Source organism: Neofelis nebulosa, chromosome 17 (assembly GCF_028018385.1).
Source record: "Neofelis nebulosa isolate mNeoNeb1 chromosome 17, mNeoNeb1.pri, whole genome shotgun sequence".
NCBI lineage: Eukaryota > Metazoa > Chordata > Mammalia > Carnivora > Felidae > Neofelis > Neofelis nebulosa.
Window position 1 is genome coordinate 6576888 of NC_080798.1, and position 22854 is coordinate 6599741.

Here is a 22854-nt window from a genome sequence, read left to right on the forward strand (position 1 = left end):
ATACAAATCAAAACCACACTCAGATATCACCTCACGCCAGTCAGAGTGGCCAAAATGAACAAATCAGGAGACTATAGATGCTGGAGAGGATGTGGAGAAACGGGAACCCTCTTGCACTGTCGGTGGGAATGCAAACTGGTGCAGCCGCTCTGGAAAGCAGTGTGGAGGTTCCTCAGAAAATTAAAAATAGACCTACCCTATGACCCAGCAATAGCACTGCTAGGAATTTATCCAAGGGATACAGGAGTACTGATGCATAGGGGCACTGGTCCCCCAATGTTTATAGCAGCACTCTCAACAATAGCCAGATTGTGGAAAGAGCCTAAATGTCCATTAACTGACGAATGGATAAAGATGTGGTTTATATATACAATGGAATACTACTTGGCAATGAGAAAGAATGAAATCTGGCCATTTGTAGCAACGTGGATGGAACTAGAGAGTGTTATGCTAAGTGAAATAAGTCAGGCAGAGAAAGGCAGATACCATTCGTTTTTACTCTTATGTGGATCCTGAGAAACTTAACAGAAGACCATGGGGGAGAGGAAGAGGGAAAAAAAAAGCTATAGAGAGGGAAGGAGGCAAAACCTAAGAGACTCTTAAATACTGAGAACTGAGGGTTGATGGGGGGTGGGAGGGAGGGGAAAGTGGGTGATGGGCATTGAGGAGGGCACCTGTTGGGATGAGCACTAGGTGTCGTATGGAAACCAATTGGACAATAAATTATATAAAAACATAAAAAAACCCACAAGAGACGTGTAAAATGGAGTCTAAGAATATGGCATTGTGTGCATCATGTAAGTTAAAATCGTAAGAAAATTAATTCTGTCATTGGGATTCATGTTAGAATATTATTAAACCAGAAAGAATGAGACAAGATTCATGTGGTCCAGACACCTCATGTCTGACCTTTTCCTTAACTGCCTTCTATCTTCAGGAGAAAAAGCAGTCTCACCCAAGACAGGACACCCCAGGTCGTTTCAGTTGAGGCACAATTACGACCTCCAGTAGGTACGTCATATCCTCAGTGTTAGACTGAAAAACATCTTTAAAAAATTCTAGAAACAAATTCATATTCACATCACTGTAGACAACTGGAAACTGTTAGAGCTCTGGGGAGCCTGGGTGGCTCAGTCAGTTGAGCCATCTGACGTCAGCTCAGGTCATGATCTCGTGGTTTGTGAGTTCAAGCCTCACAATGGGCTCTGTGCTGACAGCTCAGTACTTGGTGTCTGCTTCAGATTCTGTGTGTGTGTGTGTGTGTGTGTGTGTCTCTTCCTCCCCCGCTCATGCTCTCTCAAAACTAAATAAATATTTTTAAAAACTAAGAAAGAAAAGAAACTGTTAAGAGCTCTACCCTTCTCTGTATTATAAGCATAAGGCATTGTAAGCACACCTCTACTGACACTGAAAACTCAACCTATGATTCCTGCAAAGTAATGTCAACAGCAGAGGGCTTTCATAACTACGGTCCTTACGCACCTTCAAAATGACCCTTCCTTGTCACTGGCATTTTCATCAGTAACAGTCCGCGGGAGGACTTCATTAAACGGCACCAGGAACCACCAGGCGTGGGTGTGGGTGCAGGGTCCGGGGTCCTCACCTCTATCGACAAGCTCAGCTTACACCCAAGGAACTAGTCCACCTCCCTCTTTAGCTCTTCCCCTGGTCTGTCCCGACCCTCAGGATCCCTTTCCAGACACGAACACTTACTCACACGTCCTTCCTTACAGGCGCTGCCTCTCCGTCTGACAGAGAAAGAACTCACTGGACTCGTCACGTTGAAGGATGGGGGCGCAGCGTGAAGGTCACAGCAGCCAGTACGTGTGAGGGAGGGAGGCAGCCAGACCAGAGATAAGGCTTTGTGATCTGTGACCTCCCCTCCCGTCAGAACTGCAATTATCATTTCACACGTGGTGGCAATGACAGCACAGCCTTCGGTAGCTGACAATACTTCTGAAAAACTTTCTCCCAGGACTAATTACCAAATCCAATTACAAGTTTGTGAGTATCTCCGAAGAGATTGTTGTCTGCTTTAGGAGGGGCTCTTACTTTCATGATCCCTGATGGCACAGAGGGGCTCACAGGGAAGGAGCAGTAAATACTGATGTCAGACAACTAAGGGACTGGCAGCGAGTGTGTGTGTCTCACAGGCATCCCCGATTCCCTCAGAAGTTCTTCCACCAAAAATCTAGGGCATTCTTATCTTAGTCTTCCGTTTTCTTTTTTTCTTTTTTTCAATTTTTTTTCAACGTTTTTTATTTATTTTTGGGACAGAGAGAGACAGAGCATGAACGGGGGAGGGGCAGAGAGAGAGGGAGACACAGAATCGGAAACAGGCTCCAGGCTCCGAGCCATCAGCCCAGAGCCTGACGCGGGGCTCGAACTCACGGACCGCGAGATCATGACCTGGCTGAAGTCGGACGCTTAACCGACTGCGCCACCCAGGCGCCCCAGTCTTCCGTTTTCTAAGCTGCATCATTATTTGAGAATTGAGGAAATACACGGAATCAGAATCCAGCAAGAATATCTAAAGAGATATAAAAGAGAACATGCCAACAATTCATATTAGAAAACATGAATGAGTCCCATGTTTTTTGAGTAAAAAGAAGAAATCATGGGACTCATTTTTTCAAGTTTATTTTATTTTGAGAGAGAGAGAGAGACAGACAGACAGACAGACAGACAGAGGGTGGGAGGGGCAGAGAGAGAGGGAGAGAGAGAGACTCCCAAGCAGGCTCCACACTGCCGGCACAGAGGCAGACATGGGGCCTGAACCCATGAACCTGACCTGAGCTGAAACCAAGAGTTGGATGCTCCACCGACTGAGTCATCAGGTGTCCCAGGTCTCATATTTATAACTAAATACAAATTATACTGAGATTTGTGATATGCAAATATTATCAAAACGACATTATAATAATATTGACCCTGGCAATCAAAGGAAGTCTAAAAATCTACCCCTCTAAGAAAAACAGATGTTTATCAAAGTGACCCTCAGAAATACAGGTACCGGGATTCCATGATTTCACAAGCAAGTTCTACTACCGTTCTATCAGAGAAGTCAAGGCTGCTCTGTTAATTCAACAGCACTGAGCTCTTACCAGAGGTCTCTACACCTCCCTTTGCTACTTTTCAACAGGGAGCACTTGGGCTCATGCAATTAATGAAGACACATAACATTTATGAGTCAAAAGTCACTTCAGTGGATTTTCCACTGAAGAGATACACAATCTCAACAAGATCCACTATCCATTCCACCTGTGAGGATTCTTCATCCATGTGGAAAGGTGGGGAACCACGGTCCACCTAGCAGCACACCTACTTCTGATACCAACAGCACATCGGGGTTTCCTAAAACCATGCTTGGTTTTGAGACCTCTAGAAGGACTCACAGAACTGAGAGCTGGTGTACTCACTGATACAGGTTATTACAGGGAAAGGATGCAGACTGGCATCAGACAGCAAAGAGATGTATGGGGCAGAGTCCGGAAAAAGTGCCAAAATGAAAGCTCCACATCCTCTATGAATTGATGGATGTCTTACTGTCTAGGCACTGATATTTGAGGACACTCAGATTGTATTGCCACCAAGGGTGTTCACCCAAGCCTACGTGTGCACACTTTTTACTTGGGTTTGATCCATACTTTCTGGGTATGTTTAGTCTCCTACGCTTGTGCAGTCTGGCTGATTGATACCTTTAGTGTACTGCTTCTCCAGAAGCAGACCTCACACTGCATGGTCCAAGGCCCCATCATACATCACATTGTGAGTCTGTCTGGTAGCCCTACTCATAGAAAAAGAAAGATAATCCTATGTGCATGACATTCCAAGTGGTGGAGATCACCTCCCAGTAGGTCAAAGACCAGACGTCTGTTTGGGTGATGTTAAATTTTCACTCTTTCCCCACTGCTCCCCAGTTTTCCATTACAGGAATAGAGCCATATGGTTGACAATCCATTCTTCAAGCACATGGGCTCACATACATTTACACAGTCAGGTGTGACCCCCCACCCCACATACACTATGCACACTCACAGACTCGGACACATGAATTTATACAGTGGGAAAACATACAGTTTTTCCCATCCTCTCATATTTCGTCTTATACCCACACTCACGTGTACACAGACCACATATAGACTCACACCCACGTTCATACACACTCACAATGCACACCCTCACATCACTGGCCTCCTCTCTCTCACAAAGTCCCTCATGCAATTACCAGGTTTTGCTCCTCAAAAATATGTTCTTATGAAGGAAAACTTTTCATTTGTCCAAGTCTGAAAATGCAAGAATGGGGCCCCATGTCTGCCCCTGCATGCCTCCAACTGCAGACCCCACAAGGACATCTTAAGTGACCAGCATTTCAATAGTTCTGTGAGCTCTGGTTGTGGAAATGCAGGGCGTGCTGAGGGGCAGTTCATGAGGGTGTAACAGCAGCATAAGAAGGGCTGGGGGCGGGGGGAAGAGCGCAAAGATATAAAACAGGGGTGATGCACACAGCACGGTGACGTGGGTGGGGGTTTACTCCGCTAAAGCTGCCATGACAAAATATCCCAGGCTGGTGGTGTGAACCACAGAAACCTATTTCTTCAGAGTTCCTCAAGCCACAAACCCAAGACAGAGGTGTCAGCAGGGTTGGCTTCTTCTGAGGCCTCTCTCCTTGGCTTCCAGCCGGCCCCCGTCTCCGTGTGCTCACATGGCCTTGTTCTGCCCATGCACATCTGCTTCCCTGGGGTCTGTGTGTCTGGAGGTCCTCTTCTTGTAAGGACACCAGTCACACTGTACTATTCCCACTTTAATAGCCTCATTTAACCTCATTATCTCTTTGAAGCCCCCACCTCCAAGTTCAAGGGATTACGGCTTCAACATACGAATTCAGGTGCACACAATTCTGTTCCTAACAAGAGTACACAAACTGTGAGAGGTGAGTGAGGACAGAGAATAAAAGGCACACAGGGGTTAAAGGGTGCAGTATGTTTCAAGAACACTGCAGGACTTAAGGGTACGGGGGGGTGGGGGACACAGTGTGTGAGAAGTAAAGGGTAAAGACTAAATACACGTTAGTCTGGGGGTGGATAAGAGTAAAAATGTCATGAGTTAAAGGGGAAAACAGGGAGGGGGATAATCAGCAATGGCAGAGCTGGATAAAGGCCCAGGACAATTCATGTACATGCGGTTAAAGCATACAGGGGAGAAGGTGTATCTTTTGTGGGATTTAGGGGTTTGTTTCAGTTTTTTTAAGTTCTAGTTAGTTACTATGTGGTGTAGTATTAGTTTAAGAGTAGAATTTAGTGGTTCATCACTTACATACAACACCCAGTGCTCATCCCAACAAGTGCCCTCCTCAATATCTCTCACTCATTTAGCCCATCCCCACCCATCTCCCCTCCATCAACTCTGTTTGTTCTCTGTAGTTAAGTCTCTTATGGTTTGGGGCACCTGGATGGCTCAGTTAAGCATCTGACTTTGACTCAGGTCATGATCTTGAGATTCATGAGTTTAAGCCCCATGTTGGGCTCTGGGCTGACAGCTTGGAGCCTGGAACCTGGAGCCTGATTCAGATTCTGTGTCTCCCTCTCTCTCTGTCCCTTCCCCACCTGTGCTCTCTCTCTCAAAAATAAACATTAAAAAAAATTTTTAACAATGGTCTCTTATGGTTTTTCCTTTTTCCCCTTTCCATATGTTTATCTGTTTTAATTCCACATATGAATAAAATCGTATGGTATTTATCCTTCTCTGACTTAGTTGGCTTAGCATAATATACTCTAGTTCCATCCACATCATTGCAAATGGCAAGATTTCATTCTCTTTTATGGCTGAGTAATATTCTATTTACATATATGACACACATCTTCTTTATCCATTCACCAGTTGAAGGACATTTAGGCTCTTTCCATAATTTGGCTATTGTTGATAATGCTGGTATAAACATAGGGTACCGCTTTGAGTCAGTATTTTTGTATCCTTTGGATAAATACCTAGTAGTGCAATTGCTGGGTCATAGGCTAGTTTTATTTTTTAATTTTCAGAGGAACCTCCCTGCTGTTTTCCAGACCGGCTGCACCAGTTTGCATTCCTACCAACAGTGCAGTAGAGTTCCCTTTTTTTCCTGAATCCCCAGCAATACCCGTTGTTTCCCGTGTGGTTAAATGTAGCCACTCTGACAGCTGTGTGGTGGTATCTCATTGTCATTTTGATTTGTATTTCCCTGATGATGAGTGATGTTCAAAATCTTTTCATGTATCTGTTAACCATCTGGACAGCTTCTTTGGGAAAATGTCTATTCGTGTCTTCTGTCCATTTCTTTTTTAAGTTTATATGTTTGTCTTGAGAGGGAGAAACAGTGACAGTGACGACACACATGTGAACGGGGTAGGCGCAGAGAGAGGGGCAGAGAGAAAATCCCAAGCAGGCTCAGTCCTGTCAACATGAAGCCCACCCAACGAGGGGCTCGATCTCAGGAACCAGGAGGTCATGACCTGGGCCAAAATCAAGAGTCAGACACTTAGCTGACTGAGCCACCCAGGCACCCCTCTTCTACCTACTTCTTACCTGGATTATTTGTTATGTTGAGTTTGACAAATTCTTTCTAGATTTTGGATACTACCCCTTTATCAGATATGTCATTTGCAAATATCTTCTCCCATTACCAAGGTTGTCTTTTACTTGTGTTGATTATTTCTTTCGTGGTGCAGAAGCTTTTTATCTTGATGAAGGCCCAATTGTTCATTTTTGCTTTTGTTTCCCTTGTCTGAGGAGACGTGTCTAGTTAAGAAGTTGCTCCAGAGGTCACAGAGGTTGCTGCCTGTATTCTCCTCTAGGATTTTGATGGTTTCCGGTCTCACATTTCAGTCTTTCATCCATTTTCAATTTATTTTTGTGTAATGTGTAAGAAAGTGATCCAGTAATCATTCTCCTGCATATTGCTGTTCCGTTTTCCCAACACAATTTGTTGAAGAGACTTTTTTCCAATGGATAGTCTTTCCTGTTTTGCCAATGATTAGCTGACCATATAGTTGTGAGTCCATTTCTGGGTTTTCTATTCAGTTCCATTGATCGAGGTGTCTGTTTTTCTGCCAATACCATACAGCTTTGGTGATTACAGCTTTGTAATATAGCTTGAACTCTGGAATTGTGATGCCTCCAGCCTTGATTTTCTTTTTCAGAGTCTTTTGATTTGACTATTCAGGATCTTTTGTGGTTCCATACAAATTTTAGGATTGTTTGGTAGCTAGCAGTTTTGATAGGGACTGCATTAAATGTGTAGATTGTTTCGAGGAGTATAGATATTTCAACCATATTTGATCTTTCACACATGAACATGGAATATTTTTCCATTTCTTGTTCTCTTCAATTTCTTTCATAAATGTGCTATAGTTTTCAGAGTACTGATCTTTCATTTCTTTCTGCTTGTTTTATTCCTAGGGATCTTATTGTTTTTGGTGCAATTGTAAATGGGATCAATTCCTTGATTTCTCTTTCTGCTGCTTCATTTTTGGTGTGCAGAAATGCAACAGATTTCTGTAAGTTGACTCAGTATCCTGCAATTTTACTGAATTTGTGTATCAGTTCCAGCAATTTTTTGGTGGTCTTTTGGGCTTTCTACATAGAGTACCACGTCATCTACAAACAGTGAATGGCTGACTCTTCCTTGCCGGTTTGGATGCCTTTTCTTTCTTTCTGTTGTCTGACTGCTAGGGCTAGGATTTGCAGCACTATGTTAAATAACAAAGGTGAGAGTGGGCATCCTTGTCTTGTTCCTGACCATACAGGAAATGTTCTCAGTTTTCCCCCATTGAAAGTGATATTAGCTGTGAGTCTTTTGTATATAACCTTTATGAGGAATTTAATGGTGGGACACAACACTATGACACTTGGATAGATTGAGGGCAAAACTCTTTATTACCAACAGCTGCAAAGAGCATAAGGCTGTCAGGCTCAGCCACAGTGGGGGATGCACATGGGGACAGGGTAACAAGCTACAGCTGTAGGAGCAGCTTATGTATGGAAACAGAATGAGATGGAATAGTTTCAAGGTTTTCCAATGAACTGCCAGATTACAGTAATTTCACAGGTTCCAAAGCACTAAAGCAGTCCCTTGTTGTCTGGTGCCTGAACCTGGTGCTCAGAGCTGCTGCAAAGTGGCCTGAGTGGAGAACCCAGTTAGGGAAAGGACTGATGCACAGACTTGGTCAGCTCCTCAACAGGAAGAAGTGACTGCCCTGACACTGGATCCTCAAAATAGGGTCAAGATAGTATTAAAAAAAAACACACGCACACACACCCTACACACACAGACAAGTATGACACACTGTATTAATGAAGTATGGGTGCACTGGACATGGGTGGCCCAAGACAGAACAGAGGGTGGAAGGAGATCTAAACATTGCTGGGGGGATAATGGTCTCAGGACAGAAAATGGGTGTGAGCAATGAAATCAGCTGGGAAGAGAAGGGGAATGAAAAGTCTAAGGAACTTGGAAAAAGGGAAGATATGGTGGTGTCTATAGGGTACACAGGAAGCTGATTGTGCCCAGTGACTGACGGCTGAACGGGGCTGTAGTCCTTGGCTTCTGCCCGGGATGAAAGCCAATACAGGTCAAAGGGGATGGATGATGTACAGGTGACGGTAGGAGAAAGTTCCCTAGAATAGTGCAGGGGATAGACATGACAGAGAAATGGAATTCAAAGTGGGTGCAATAGGGCTGGGGAAGGAAGTCTAGAAGGGTCAGCTGAAAGTGAGCAGGAACACATACGGGTCCAGGAGTTGGAGGCATAGGCTAAAGTACAGGGATGGATAAAGACCTGTAAAGGGAGGGGGAGTAGAGTTCAAGAGGCTACAGTGGTGGAAAGATGGGCAGTATGGAAATTAAGACCATGTAGGTCACAGAGACAGGTGGAAAGTTACACTTTCATGCCTGCATTCATTTACAACCTCACTCACAGGGGCCTTGCATTTTATTCCCGGAGGTTTCTACAGTGACCTATGGGGGAAAACAATGGTAGTCATGCAAATATCCCTGTAAAACCTTTAACATGCAGGAGGACCACAGGTAGAATGTTGAATGAACACACCATGTCAGTCTTGTCACTGAAATCCAGTTCTTAGAGGGAGTGACCAAAAGAGATTGTCAGGACTGCCTGTGTCCTGTTTCTGGCACTCAGTGTTGGAAAAAGGTACCACGCTCACTCCCTTCCTAAACCTCATGCCTGCCACAATTTTTATGATTCAGGACTGAAGTGATCAGAGACTCTTTCATTACCAAAGTTTTTCACAAAATGACATACATGCTTTATATATGAAATGAACCTAACAAAGAGAAATGAAAAATGTTAAGCACTTTGTTCCTTGCATGAAATCATCCCAAGATATAACCACTGGGGTCACGCTGAGGTAGGCAGATCTCCATCCCCAGGTGTTACACCCTTGGTTATCTTGCATTACATGGTAAAAGAGACTGTGCAATTATGGTTAATAATCATCTAACTTTATTTTTTTTTCAATATATGGAATTTATGGTCAAATTGGTTTCCATACAACACCCAGTGCTCATCCCAAAAGGTGCCCTCCTCAATACCCATCACCCACGCTCCCCTCCCTCCCACCCCCCATCAACCCTCAGCTTGTTCTCAGTTTTTTAATTTTTTTTTTAACGTTTATTTATTTTTGAGACAGAGAGAGACAGAGCATGAATGGGGGAGGGTCAGAGAGAGAGGAAGACACAGAATCCGAAACAGGCTCCAGGCTCTGAGCTGTCGGCACAGAGCCCGACGCGGGGCTTGAACCAAGGACCGTGAGATCATGACCTGAGCCGAAGTCGGACGCCTAACCGACCAAGCCACCCAGGCGTCCCTAGCTTGTTCTGTTTTTAAGAGTCTCTTATGCTTTGGCTCTCTCCCCTCTAACCTCTTTTTTTTTTTCCTTCCCCTCCCCCATGGGTCTCCGTTAAGTTTCTCAGGATCCACATAAGAGTGAAAACATATGATGTCTGTCTTTCTCTGTATGGCTTATTTCACTTAGCATAACACTCTCCAGTTCCATCCACGTTGCTACAAAGGGCCACAATAATCATCTAACTTTAAATCACGAACAGAATCCTGGATCATACAGGTGGGTCCAAAAATATCACGTGACCTTTAAAGAACAAGAAGGGAAATTGAGAGATTGACAACAGGGGAGGGAACCAGTGTGCTGATGCAGGCTTTCAAAGTGGAGGGAGCCACATGGATATCATTTAAAAATCTTTATTTACTTTTGAGAGAGACAGCATAAGCACGTGAGAGGCAGAGAGAGACAAGGAGACACAGAATCCCAAGCAGGCTCCAGGTTCTGAGCTGTCAGCACAGAGCCCAAGGCAGCGCTCCAACCCACGAACTGTGAGATCATGACCTGAGCCGAAGTTGGAGGCTCAACCTACTGAGCCACCCAGGTGTCCTGCAAATCATTAAGAAAAAATTTTTTTAAATTAAAAACAATTTTTTAATGTTTATTTATTTTAGAGACAGAGAGACAGACCACAAGCAGGGGAGGGACAGAGAGAGCCGGAGACAGATTCTGAAGCAGGCTGCAGGTTCTGAGCTGCCAGCAAAGAGTCTGACGCAAGGTTCGAACCCACAAACCATGAGATCATGACCTGAGCTGAAGTCGGGCACCCAACCGACTGAGCCACCAAGATGCCCTGCCCATCATTTTTTTTAATACTTTTTTTTTTTTTTAGCAAGTACTTGTATTTTTAATTTTTTAAATATAATTTATTGTCCCCCACGTCAGGCACTGTGCTGACAGCTCAGAGCCTGGAGCCTGTTTCAGATTCTGTGTCTCCCTCTCTCTCTGCCCCTCCCCTGTTCATGCTCTCTGTCTCAAAAATAAATAAACGTTAAAAAAAATTAAAAAAAAAAAAAGGGGGGGCGCCTGGGTGGCTCAGTCGGTTAAGCGGCCGACTTCGGCTCAGGTCACGATCTCGCGGTCCGTGAGTTTGAGCCCCGCGTCAGGCTCTGTGCTGACAGCTCAGAGCCTGGAGCCTGTTTCAGATTCTGTGTCTCCCTCTCTCTCTGCCCCTCCCCTGTTCATGCTCTGTCTCTCTCTGTCTCAAAAATAAATAAACGTTAAAAAAAATTTTTTTTTAAATATAATTTATTGTCAAATCATTTAAAAAACTGAATTCTACTAACATAAATCAACCTAAAAGAAATTTAACCCCAGAAGAACCAGTTAAGAGACCAGGCTTTGATGACATGTAAGAAAATAAATGGGATTTGTTTGAAGCTGGTAAATTCACAACAGAAATCTAATGTATCTATATAACAATATTCTCATGAATTACCCTAAACTATTATACATTTTTTCTTAGTGTTTATTTTTGAGAGTGAGCAAGCAAGCAAGAGGGGGCAGAGAGAGGGAGACTCAGAATCCAAAGCAGGCTCTGAGCTGTCAGTACAGAGCCGGATGTGGGACTCGAACCCACAAACCTTGGGACCATGACCTGAGCCGAAGTCCCAAGTTTAACCAACTGAGCCATCCTAGTGCCCCAAAACTGATACCATTTTTAATCGAGGTGTAACAATTTACTTTCAGCTTTAGGTTTGTCCTCCTTGTATGTACTTTCCGAGTATATCAGATAGTGTCTGAAATTGCATCAAAGTGCTATGCATACACACCGCATTAACAGCCTGTTAGTTCAATGGTTACATATGTACCATCATACTGGACTGCCTTTCCAAATTGTGCTCTTCAACCGAATCCATCATCCCTTCAAAACCTAGATGCCCTCGAAGGCAGCACATGGATCCTGGAACCCGTCACCGAAGACACACGGATAAAAGCGCCACCAGACTCTAGTGCGAATCTGTCCCTCTCACGCGACCCTGACACCCGCCTGTCGCGGGCAGGCTCCGGGCAGCCGTGAGCCCAGAGCCGAGCTGCCCTCAGCACGCGGTCCCGTCCCTCCCTGGGGCCCGCAAGCACCCCCAGGCCACCGCCAGCCCACACTCCCTGAGAACTAACCTTCCAGGAGGAGAAGCCGCAGCTCTAAGCCAGTTCCTCACCTGGAAGGGCCAAGGGCGTCTGCGGGAGCTCAACGGTCACCTGACCCTGCCGGACAGGCGCGCAGGCGCAACGAGGCCGTAGCCACGCCCACACGCCCATCCCCGAGCTCGCGCCTGCGCAGAGGCCGCCCAAGAAGGCCAACCCCCTCCTAGGACCTGCCACGTGCAACTGCGCGCTCAGGCTCCCCTGGAGGGTCCTCAGACTTCCCCTCTAGCAGCCGCTCCGTCCCCACGGCAATCACCTGTGCTGGTTCTGTTCCTTCCTCTTCATTTGCTACATGTGAGGAACCCACAGCATCTGTGTTGAGATGGGACGTTAGCGAGTAAGAGGGTCAGGTGTGCTCTGCCTGCTCTCTCTAGGGCTACCGAAAGGCGGATTGGGTGGGGGATGCTGTGGAAACCGAGTTCTGGGGAGAGAAGCAGCAGCACCACCAGAGACTCTGTTGAAAATGGTAATTCATCGGCCGGACCGCAGCTGTATCTCAATCTCCTAGAGTAGCGTTCTCCTGCAGACTCTGTTTCAACAGAAATGCAGGAGATTCACATACAACACTTTGAGAGGCAATGTTTGGCCAAGTGGTGCTCATTACTGGCTTCCTGTTACGATCACCAAGGGGGGTTTTAAGAACTATCATCTCCTGTGCCTACTTCCTGATCATAGATGGCCATACTGGCACTGTGTACTCTCATGGTGGAAGGCGCCAATGAGCAATCTGGGATTTTTACCGGTTCAGTGTTCTCATTCATGAGCATACATCCTCATGACATATGCATTGCCACAAAGCATCCCATCTCCAAATGCTAGGGCTTAGATTTCCCCATATGATTTGGGGCTAGGGGGAATAAACGTTTATTCTCTTCCATTGATGTAACTACTTAGCAGATTTAACAACAAGACACAAATATATTCTGAAACAGTTCTTAGATCAAAAACATGAGGGGCCTTGCCTGGGTACTCTGATTACAGTGTCACCATCTGAATCAAGGGGTCAATCGCCTGGACTTCATTCTCCAGAGCCTGGGGAAGAATCCTCTTCCATCATCTTTTAGGTTATTGGCACAATTCATTTCCTTCTTATGGTTTCCACATGTGCCCCCCTACACTTCAGCTCAAAGACAGCAACAGTCCGTTAAATCCTTCTTAGGCTTCAAATCTCTGATTTCCTCTTCTATCAAATCTCTCTGGCTTCTCTCTCTTTTGAGGGTGCATGGAATCACTTTGAATCCACAGATAATCTGGAATAACGTCTCTTTTTAAAGGTCATCTCATTAGTAACCTTAAACCTCCAAATCCCTTTAACTTGGTATCATAACAAAGGCAAGGGAGTAATCCCAACTGGACATCTGCCTGTAATATTATGAAATCAGTGAAATTTTACAATGAAAAAAATATTTTAGAAATTATCAACACATCCACAACTCTCTCGTCTCTGGTTTCTAGGATGAAAACACATCAGTGAAATAGCTTTCAAAGATTCAGGTATCCCATGTTTTATTTTCTTAAAGTAAAGCCCACGCATTAGAGCTCTTAAAGCTCATCTGGTTAAAATAAAGTGTTCGGTTTTAGAAATATCACCACACAAAAAAGAATCTTCCTCAGATCAATGTTGGGGCATAAAATGTCCTTGACCCATAACAGTTCTTCAACAGAGATGCAGAGTTTGGGATGAGACAGCTCTTTCCCACACTTGCAACTCTGGATACCAGTCAACAGCCTCTCCAGCCTGACCTGACCAGGCCACTTCCTGCACCTAATTTCCCAAGGAACGGTTGGCATTTGTGTCCTAAAACTGCATCTTCCCTCCCATACTGTGTGTTCTATTTCACGACGTGAAGGGACATATAACATGAGGAAGAGTTTTTGCCTCCTGAGCTGAGATTAGAAACTATCCCTGATGCTTGCAATTGACCATATATTGAGAATGAATGAATGGGTGTCAAACAGTGGCCTCCAATCTGTCCTGTGCCACCACCACCCTCCCAGTTCCCAGGCTCCTCTGCCCCACACTGCATGCCTCTCTCCTACTATGGTCCTCCACGCCCCCACCCTGGGAGCCCCAGTCACCTGCTAAACCTCCACGCACCCCTCACCTGGACTCAGCCCTATGAGACTTCTGCATCCCACCCCAACTTCCTTCCCCTCACCTTTTTGACATCTGTCACTACGTGTCCACTATTCCAGGGACTCCAAGGTGACCCTCCTGACCTTCCATCTTCCCTGCAAACATCACCCTCTGGACTCTTCTGTTTCTAATATACCACTCCAATTCCAGTATCTCACCCATTCCCTGGGTCCTCTACACCCACACCATGTGGTGTCCCCACCTCCACTCCTGCGTGAACCCAATCCACACCCAGATGCATTTCCTGAACCCTATCACCCCTGACCCTTTCTCCTGGCTTCTTGGCTCCCTCACTGCCCACTATCCTCCCTGTCTCCCTCACTGCCCTGTGCCTCTTTGCCTCATTCAAGGTCTCCTCCAGGGTCCCTCTCCTCTTCAGACACTCTATCTGGCTTGGACTAAACGGTCTTCTTTCAAATTTCACCTGCCTCACACTTAATCCTCTTCATCTCTCCCACCATGACTTTAACCCCTCCGAGACCTTGTCTCCTGTGGGTTTCACCAACCAGACTCTTAATATCTTCCCTACTAAGTGCCCATCCCCATTATCACCTTCACTCCCGTGAACCATGCATCTTTCTGCAGAACCCAACATGCCTAATACCCTTCACTCCCCTGCACACTTTATCTCCTCGTACTCTCAAATATGGCAATGCCCCTGCGACATTGAGCACACGTTTGTCTTTTGTCCTTCTGCCTTCTTTCTTCTCCTGCACTCTCTTCTCCCCTCACCACAGGACTTCTGCACCACCATCCAGTCCCTATGTCCTTCTTTCCCTGCACCCTCTCTCTCACTTGCTCTGTCACGCACTCCAACTTTCCCACCACAGCCCTAACTAGGGTGGTAATGCTCAAAGCAATATTTGAGGCTGTATATTGTAAATATTCCCCTTGTGGGTTGTAATACTCTTGAAAGGACTACAAATGATAAAAGGGCCCCGTTTCTGGCATCCAGACGTCCAGAAATAGACCTCTTCTTTTATACAAGAACATGTCAGCAAGAGACCCACACCCATGATGAAAGCGTATGTTGATTTTATGAAAGTGAACATGAACTGTGAGTTTGTGTAAAAGTGTGGTGAATGTTAATGTTAATGAGGGTGAGTTTTTATGTGTTCAGTATGTGCCTGAGTGTTTCAGAGTTTCAACAGCAACTTGAGTACATAAATGATCATGGATGTGTCTAATAGTATGTGACAATATGCAAGTGGGTACATACATGAATATTTGTGTCTGCGTGTGTGTAAAGGATTTATGTTTGTGTGCAGCCTGGGTTGCCCACCATTATGGCTCTGACTTGAAAATGGCTAGTAACTGCATAGTGAACCTGTATCAAATGTGGATTTGTCTGTAAGAAAAAACAAAGGATCAGTTTCAACTCCTAATATGTGTTTCTTCTTACCAAACAGTAAGTGCTCATTACTGAAAATTCAGCATTAAAATAGAATAGAATAGAATAGAACAGAACAGAATGCGTAGAGGAATGTTGTAACCCTTTGATCCTCTTGAATTAAGTAGCCAAGGATTGGGTCATCCAATATTTACAGCAGTGGTAGAATCTTCTGGTTGTGCCATTGGATCCTGCTGTTTCAATCTGTAATAGACTCTTTTAGAAACTTCTCTCTTTATGGATATTGTTAGATCTCTAATTCTTAGCAATGGGGGTCAATAATGGTCAAGCATATTTTCCTACATAATTTTCATATTAATTAGCATTGGGTTATTTAAATTAATCAACTTTGACCTGTGAAATGATTTCTATAGAATGATTTATAGAATCAAAGTATAGAATAGTGACTTCTATAGTGAGGTGTATATATACATCATGCTCTCCTTTTTACTTGTATTTACTCCTATTGATCCCAGGTATCTTGTCTCATTCCATTTCTCTACTAATAATCTTAATTGATGGTTCCATTCAGGGGTCTGAAGATTAGGAAAGTTATTAATTTCTGGGTTGACGAACTTCTCTGGGAAGTGAAAAATCCAGTGGGACACACAGCCTTCCCCACCAATCCCTCAGATGTCAGAACACAGTAGTTTGTGCTGTCCTTAATAGGAGAACCCATCTACCTACAGGAATCAAGGGGGGAAAACGAGCCTTCCACAAATACTCCAATAGTGTCCTAGGAGGATCTAAGTAGAAACTCATAATTGTTTTTCATAATTAACAACTAAGTGGAAAAGTTTCAGACATATCTTCAGCTCCCAAGCCTGTACTCCCAGTGCAGCAACAAATGAAATAATTGTACTTCTGAGAGGTGACCTCACAGGATCACAAACCTATATCTCAGAGTCTGGCTGCCTCCATCCCATATACAGACTGGCTGCCACATCCTTCACACTGAGCCTCTCCCGGCAGCAGGAAGGAGTTGGTGAAGCTTTCTATTTCAGTCTGGCAGCCAGTGTCTGTATACAAAAAGGCAAAATGAGAGCCTGGGTGAATGACCATATCAGAGAAGGGCAATCTTGTGTGTGTATTAAATGATTCATTGTGAAAGTCATGCAGGAAGGCGGAATAATTCTGAGGCTTGAGCTGAGCTAGAAGAGATGAAGTCCTAGACCTTCACCAATCCCTGACAGTTCCTAATGCAATGAAGGTAATCTTCGCTCATACTGATGGCTGGTGTTCAGTGCAAGTAATAATACACACTGGTTTTTAAGTCCTTAAGGACTGAGCTGTAAAATTAATCTGCTGTGCAGTCTACATTATAAGAATCATAGAATGAATTTTCAAGCGCTTAAATTACATGTGTGCCTCCATGCTTGTAGTAAAGAGTATGAAGAATGTACAGGAACCATGTGATCTTGTGCACAAAGTGTATGCAAATGGTAATGGCTTGATTTAAACAGTATTCTAATTCTAGATGTACCATGGAATTATGAGGACAGTAATTAAGTCTTAACTGAAAACAGCCATATCTGTGGATTATAGTGTATCTACATTCATTCCGAGCAACAGGTAAGGAGCAGCTGACATAAAAATGATGAGTTCCAGATGGCACCTGTCAGGTTCATATCATGTTCTTTCCACCCATTTAAAAATTATTCTGCTATCAATACAAAAACCAAGTACTTTGGTTTCTAACATGTGTAAGAATACATGCCTTGCAGATGCCATTTTGCACTACTGTCTTTCATATTAATACCAGTCACAAATCTTAGTTCATTGATAAGTTTTCCTTAACTCAGGAATTAATAAGTAGATAATTGTATCGTCTGAAATCCATACCAATTTAGTTTCTTCCTTACACTATTTTATCATGCATTAGTGTTTTATGTCCAAAGTTTATGGAATTATGTGTGGTAATTCAACAATTCCTGTGATTGCTACCATTACACTTGGCTTCCTCACATAAAAGCAAATGAATCTTTCCTCTTGCCATCCTAATATTAACCCCCTTTTGCATCCACTACACATTACTTGTCATGGGACAGGTTCCAGACGTATGCTACTACCAGAATGCATGCATGGTTACTAAGCTATTTAAGACTCACCCATAATTGATATTATCCTGTTGAACAAAGCTTTAGAAATTAATGCAAACTGGTAATAAAAATTGCACAATACCACCACTCTAAAATCAACCACAAGGTGTCAAATCAAAACTAACTACAGATCTGGATTATTGGATGGACACAGCTAACTAGCTGTCTAGCAGGCCATGGAGGCTCAGGGCACTGTTTCTAGCCCAACTGGTTCCCAGTTCCCACGCAGCCTGAAGGAGTAGATTTGGACAAATACTTAATCTCTCTGTGTGTCTGTTCTCTTCACCTTTTAACTACAGCCACAGTAGTGCCAACCTCATAGATCGTGGACCATGAAGAAGTTCTCATATGAGTGCCTTCACAGGAGTGATTTTATAATACGGCTCTTTAAAGTTCTGCATTCAGCCCTCGGAAGCTGCTATGAAAAGAAGACCTCAAGTAGGCGTATCCAAGGGGCAAGGAATGGAAAGCAGAACATAGTGGACTTCAGCTGACGTGATACATGTTGCGCATGTCTCATATTTCCGTGCAGGAAGTTCTAGCCCAGGAGGCAACGGTCAGTGACTGGGACCAGAGAGAATGGCCAAATGGGATCTGGCCATCGGCCTGATCTTTTTAACACAGACTACCGTTGGAATCCTGGGCAATTTCTCACTTCTTTGTCATTATATCATCCTTTCCTTCACTGAGTACAGGTGGAGGTCCACAGATTTCATTCATAAGCACCTGATTGGAGCCAACTTCTTAGCCCTAGTCTGTAAAGGAGTCCCCCAGACCATGGCAGCATTTGGGCGGAAACATTTCCTCAGTGACATTGGATGCAAACTTCTTCTCTTTCTTCACAGAGTGGGGAGGGGAGTGTCCATTGGTAGCATCTGCACCCTGAGCGTCTACCAGGCCATCACCATCAGGCCTGGGAACTCCAGGTGGGCAGAGCTTAAAGTCAAAGCGCCCAAATACATTGTCCCCTCGATTTTCCTGTGTTGGGTCCTGCAAATGCTGGTGAATATCATTTTTCCTATCTACTTAACGAGCACATTGAATGATAAGAACATCACAGACAAAAAAGATTTTGGATACTGTTCTTCGGTTCGTCATGACAAAACTAGTGACTCACTGTATGGACTGTTGTTATCATTCCCCGATGTGTTATGTCTGGGGCTCATGCTCTGGGCCAGCAGCTCCATGGTTTTCCTTCTGTACAGGCACAAGCAGCGAGTCCAACATATTCGAGGAACCAATGCTTCTTCCAGAACCTCCCCGGAGTCCAGAGCCACCAAAACTATCCTTCTCCTGGTGAGCACCTTTGTCTATTTTTACACCCTGTCCTCCATCTTTCAACTTGTTATGAGTCTTTTTGATAATCCCAGCTTGATCCTCGTGAATGTCGCTGCAGTCGTGTCTGTGTGTTTCCCAACTGTCAGCCCCTTTCTGCTCATGAGCGACAACTCCAAGGTACCCAAGGTACCCAGGCTCTGCTTTGCCTGGAGAAGGAATATAAGACCTCCTTGTCTTATGAAAAATATGTAGACTGTATGTACTTCTACAATGTACAGCTGCCAATTCATTCACCCCCCTCACAGTCCTAAAAAAAAATGTATGAGTCACAAGGAATGGTAAACAGGAAAAGTTGACCATCTTCTTTAATATAAACAATAATTCATAGTAACACTGTAATGAGACATCATTATCTTGTAAATACTCATATAATTGAAGTTTTTCTAATGCTTTCAGTAAAGCATTTCAGAATTTATTCAATAATAAACACCAGGTCTTGAAACAATCTGGATATTACAGATAAGTCTTCAAGTGTGTGAATTTCAATCGAAAGCAATACATTTCCAAGAAAAGAACCTGGCTTGAAATCATAAGATATGTGAACATGGCTTAGCGGGTAGCCTTGTCATTCCTCTGAGAAAGTAATGTTCCCACTGTATAAAGAATAGCCTGGCCAGGGGTGGTGGAGAAAAAAATCCGTTTTCGGGCAATGTAGTCTCTGTGAGCCACTTATGAGTTTTGTAGGTAATTCACATCCTTAGAGAGTGGTCCCTAATTTATTTGAAACATGATGTTAGGAAGGGAGATGAGCATGTTGATCATATTTTCATGTAGAAATGAACAGACCAGGTCAAAGAAAGCCACAAAAGGCAAAATATGTTTCTGCTGATATTTAAAGGCCATCAAGTGAGTGTCAACAATGTAAACAGAAACGTGTTGTGATCTGGAGAAAGCAGATTTTTCCCTATTATGTTAAGATGACTTGGCCACATGGGCAAGAACGGGGTTTGGAGGTGCATGCTCCAGTCTCCTTGTGGGCACACACAAGCCTCGGGGTCATTTACGCAGGTATTCACCTGGGAATTCAAATCCCTGAACTCAGCATTTTCTTTTACCTCTTTGCCCAGCAAACAGCGAACGTTATCGTGTTTATTTGTTTTCTGAAAATCTTTGCAAGTGTCAAATACATGCTCACCCAGATACTTCTTCAAGTGGCTGATCAGGAGTCTCCAGGGCAGATCTTCTGTGATGGGTTATCAGTGCTCTCTTTAGCAATTTTATTTTTTTTTAATGTTTATTTTTTAAATTTATTGTCAAATTGGATTCCATACAACACCCAGTGCTCATCCCAAAAGGTGACCTCCTCAATACCCATCACCCACCCTCCCCTCCCTCCTACCCCCATCAGCCCTCAGTTTGTTCTCAGTTTTTAAGAGTCTCTTATGCTTTGGCTCTCTCCCACTCTAATCTCTTTTTTTTTTTGTTTTTTTTTTTTCCTTTCCCTCCCCCATGGGTTCCTGTTAAGTTTCTCAGGATCCACATAAGAGTGAAAACATATGGTATCTGTCTTTCTCTGTATGGCTTATTTCACTTAGCATCACACTCTCCAGTTCCATCCATGCTGCTACAAAGGGCCATATTTCATTCTTTCTCATTGCCACATAGTACTCCACTGTGTATATAAACCACAATTTCTTTATCCATTCATCAGTTGATGGACATTTAGGCTCTTTCCATACTTTGGCTATTGTTGAGAGTGCTGCTATAAACATTGGGGTACAAGTGCCCCTATGCATCAGCACTTCTGTATCCCTTGGGTAAATTCCTAGCAGTGTTACTGCTGGGTCATGGGGTAGGTCTATTTTTAATTTTTTGAAGAACCTCAACACTGTTTTCCAGAGTGGCTGCACCGATTTGCATTCCCACCAACAATGCAAGAGGGTTCCCGTTTCTCCACATCCTCGCCAGCATCTATAGTCTCCTGATTTGTTCATTTTGGCCACTCTGACTGGCATGAGGTGATATCTGAGTGTGGTTTTGATTTGTATTTCCCTGATGAGGAGTGACATTGACCATCTTTTCATGTGCCTGTTGGCCATCTGGATGTCTTCTTTAGAGAAGTGTCTATTCATGTTTTCTGCCCATTTCTTCACTGAATTATTTGTTTTTCAGGTGTGGAGTTTGGTGAGCTCTTTATAGATTTTGGATACTAGCCCTTTGTCTGATATGTCATTTGCAAATATCTTTTCCCATTCCGTTGGTTGACTTTTAGTTTTGTTGGTTGTTTCCTTTGCTGTATGGAAGCTTCTTATCTTCATGAGGTCCCAGTAGTTCATTTTTGCTTTTAATTCCCTTGCCTTTGGGGATGTGTCAAGTAAGAAATTGCTACAACTGAGGTCAGAGGTCTTTTCCTGCTTTCTCCTCTAGGGTTTTGATGGCTTCCTGTCTCATATTCAGGTCCTTTATCCATTTTGAGTTTATTTTTGTGAATGGTGTGAGAAAGTGGTCTAGTTTCAACCTTCTGCATGTTGCTGTCCAGTTCTCCCAGCACCATTTGTTAAAGAGACTGTCTTTTTTCCATTGGATGTTCTTTCCTGCTTTGTCAAAGATGAGTTGGTCATACGTTTGTGGGTCTAGTTCTGGGGTTTCTATTCTATTCCATTGGTCTATGTGTCTGTTTTTGTGCCAATACCATGCTGTCTTGATGATGACAGCTTTGTAGTAGAGGCTAAAGTCTGGGACTGTGATGCCTCCTGCTTTGGTCTTCTTCAAAATTATTTTGGCTATTTGGGGCCTTTTGTGGTTCCATATGAATTTTAGGATTGCTTGTTCTAGCTTCCAGAAGAATGCTGGTGCAATTTTGATTGGGATTGCATTGAATGTGTAGATAGCTTTGGGTAGTATTGACATTTTGACAATATTTATTCTTCCAATCCATGAGCACGGAATGTTTTTCCATTTCTTTATATCTTCTTCAATTTCCTTCATAAGCTTTCTATAGTTTTCAGCATACAGATCTTTTACATCTTTGGTTAGATTTATTCCTAGGTATTTTATGCTTCTTGGTGCAATTGTGAATGGGATCAGTTTTTGTCTTTCTGTTGCTTCATTATTAGTGTATAAGAATGCAACTGATTTCTGTACATTTTGTATCCTGCAACTTTGCTGAATTCATGTATCAGTTCTAGCAGACTTTTGGTGGAGTCTATCGGATTTTCCATGTATAATATCATGTCATCTGCAAAAAGTGAAACCTTAACTTCATCTTTACCAATTTTGATGCCTTTGATTTCCTTTGTTGTCTGATTGCTGATGCTAGAACTTCCAGCACTATGTTAAACAACAGCGGTGAGAGTGGAGGGGCGCCTGGGTGGCGCAGTCGGTTAAGCGTCCGACTTCAGCCAGGTCACGATCTCGCGGTCCGTGAGTTCGAGCCCCGCGTCAGGCTCTGGGCTGATGGCTCGGAGCCTGGAGCCTGTTTCTGATTCTGTGTCTCCCTCTCTCTCTGCCCCTCCCCCGTTCATGCTCTGTCTCTCTCTGTCCCAAAAATAAATTTAAAAATGTTGAAAAAAAAAAAAAAAACAACAACAGCGGTGAGAGTGGACATCCCGGTCATGTTCCTGATCTCAGGGAAAAAGCTCTCAGTTTTTCCCCATTGAGGATGATGTTAGCTGTGGGATTTTCATAAATGGCTTTTATGATGTTTATGTTCTTTCTATCCTGACTTTCTCGAGGGTTTTTATTAAGAAAGGGTGCTGAATTTTGTCAAATGCCTTTTCTGCATCGATTGACAGGATCATGTGCTTCTTATCTTTTCTTTTATTAATGTGATGTATCATGTTGATTGATTTGTGAATGTTGAAGCAGCCCTGCATCCCAGGAATGAATCCCACTTGATCATGGTGAGTAAT

The 22854-nt window shown here is 43.7% G+C and overlaps 1 protein-coding gene and 1 long non-coding RNA gene across 10 annotated transcripts in view; one reads left to right on the forward strand and one right to left on the reverse strand.

The window, feature by feature from the left end:
- LOC131499938 (uncharacterized) overlaps window positions 1-22854 on the reverse strand; it is a 115364-nt gene that overhangs the window by 68826 nt on the left and 23684 nt on the right. Inside the window, exon 3 of one of the 9 annotated variants that reach the window (XR_009256107.1) lies at window positions 2431-2530. The exons of the other annotated variants lie outside the window; for them this stretch is intronic. This is a non-coding gene — a long non-coding RNA (uncharacterized LOC131499938). Of the gene's footprint in view, window positions 1-2430; window positions 2531-22854 lie in introns of those variants that run through there. 9 annotated transcript variants of the gene reach the window in all.
- Window positions 18006-19230, forward strand: LOC131499900 (vomeronasal type-1 receptor 4-like). Its single transcript, XM_058708464.1, has one exon. The coding sequence runs from the start codon at window positions 18245-18247 to the stop codon at window positions 19193-19195; it is 951 nt and encodes a 316-aa protein (XP_058564447.1). The 5' UTR covers window positions 18006-18244; the 3' UTR covers window positions 19196-19230.

Bases quoted from the DNA above. Each gene is read 5' to 3' on its own strand.
- LOC131499900 (XM_058708464.1), top strand. From the start codon at position 18,245: ATGGCCAAATGGGATCTGGCCATCGGCCTGATCTTTTTAACACAGACT.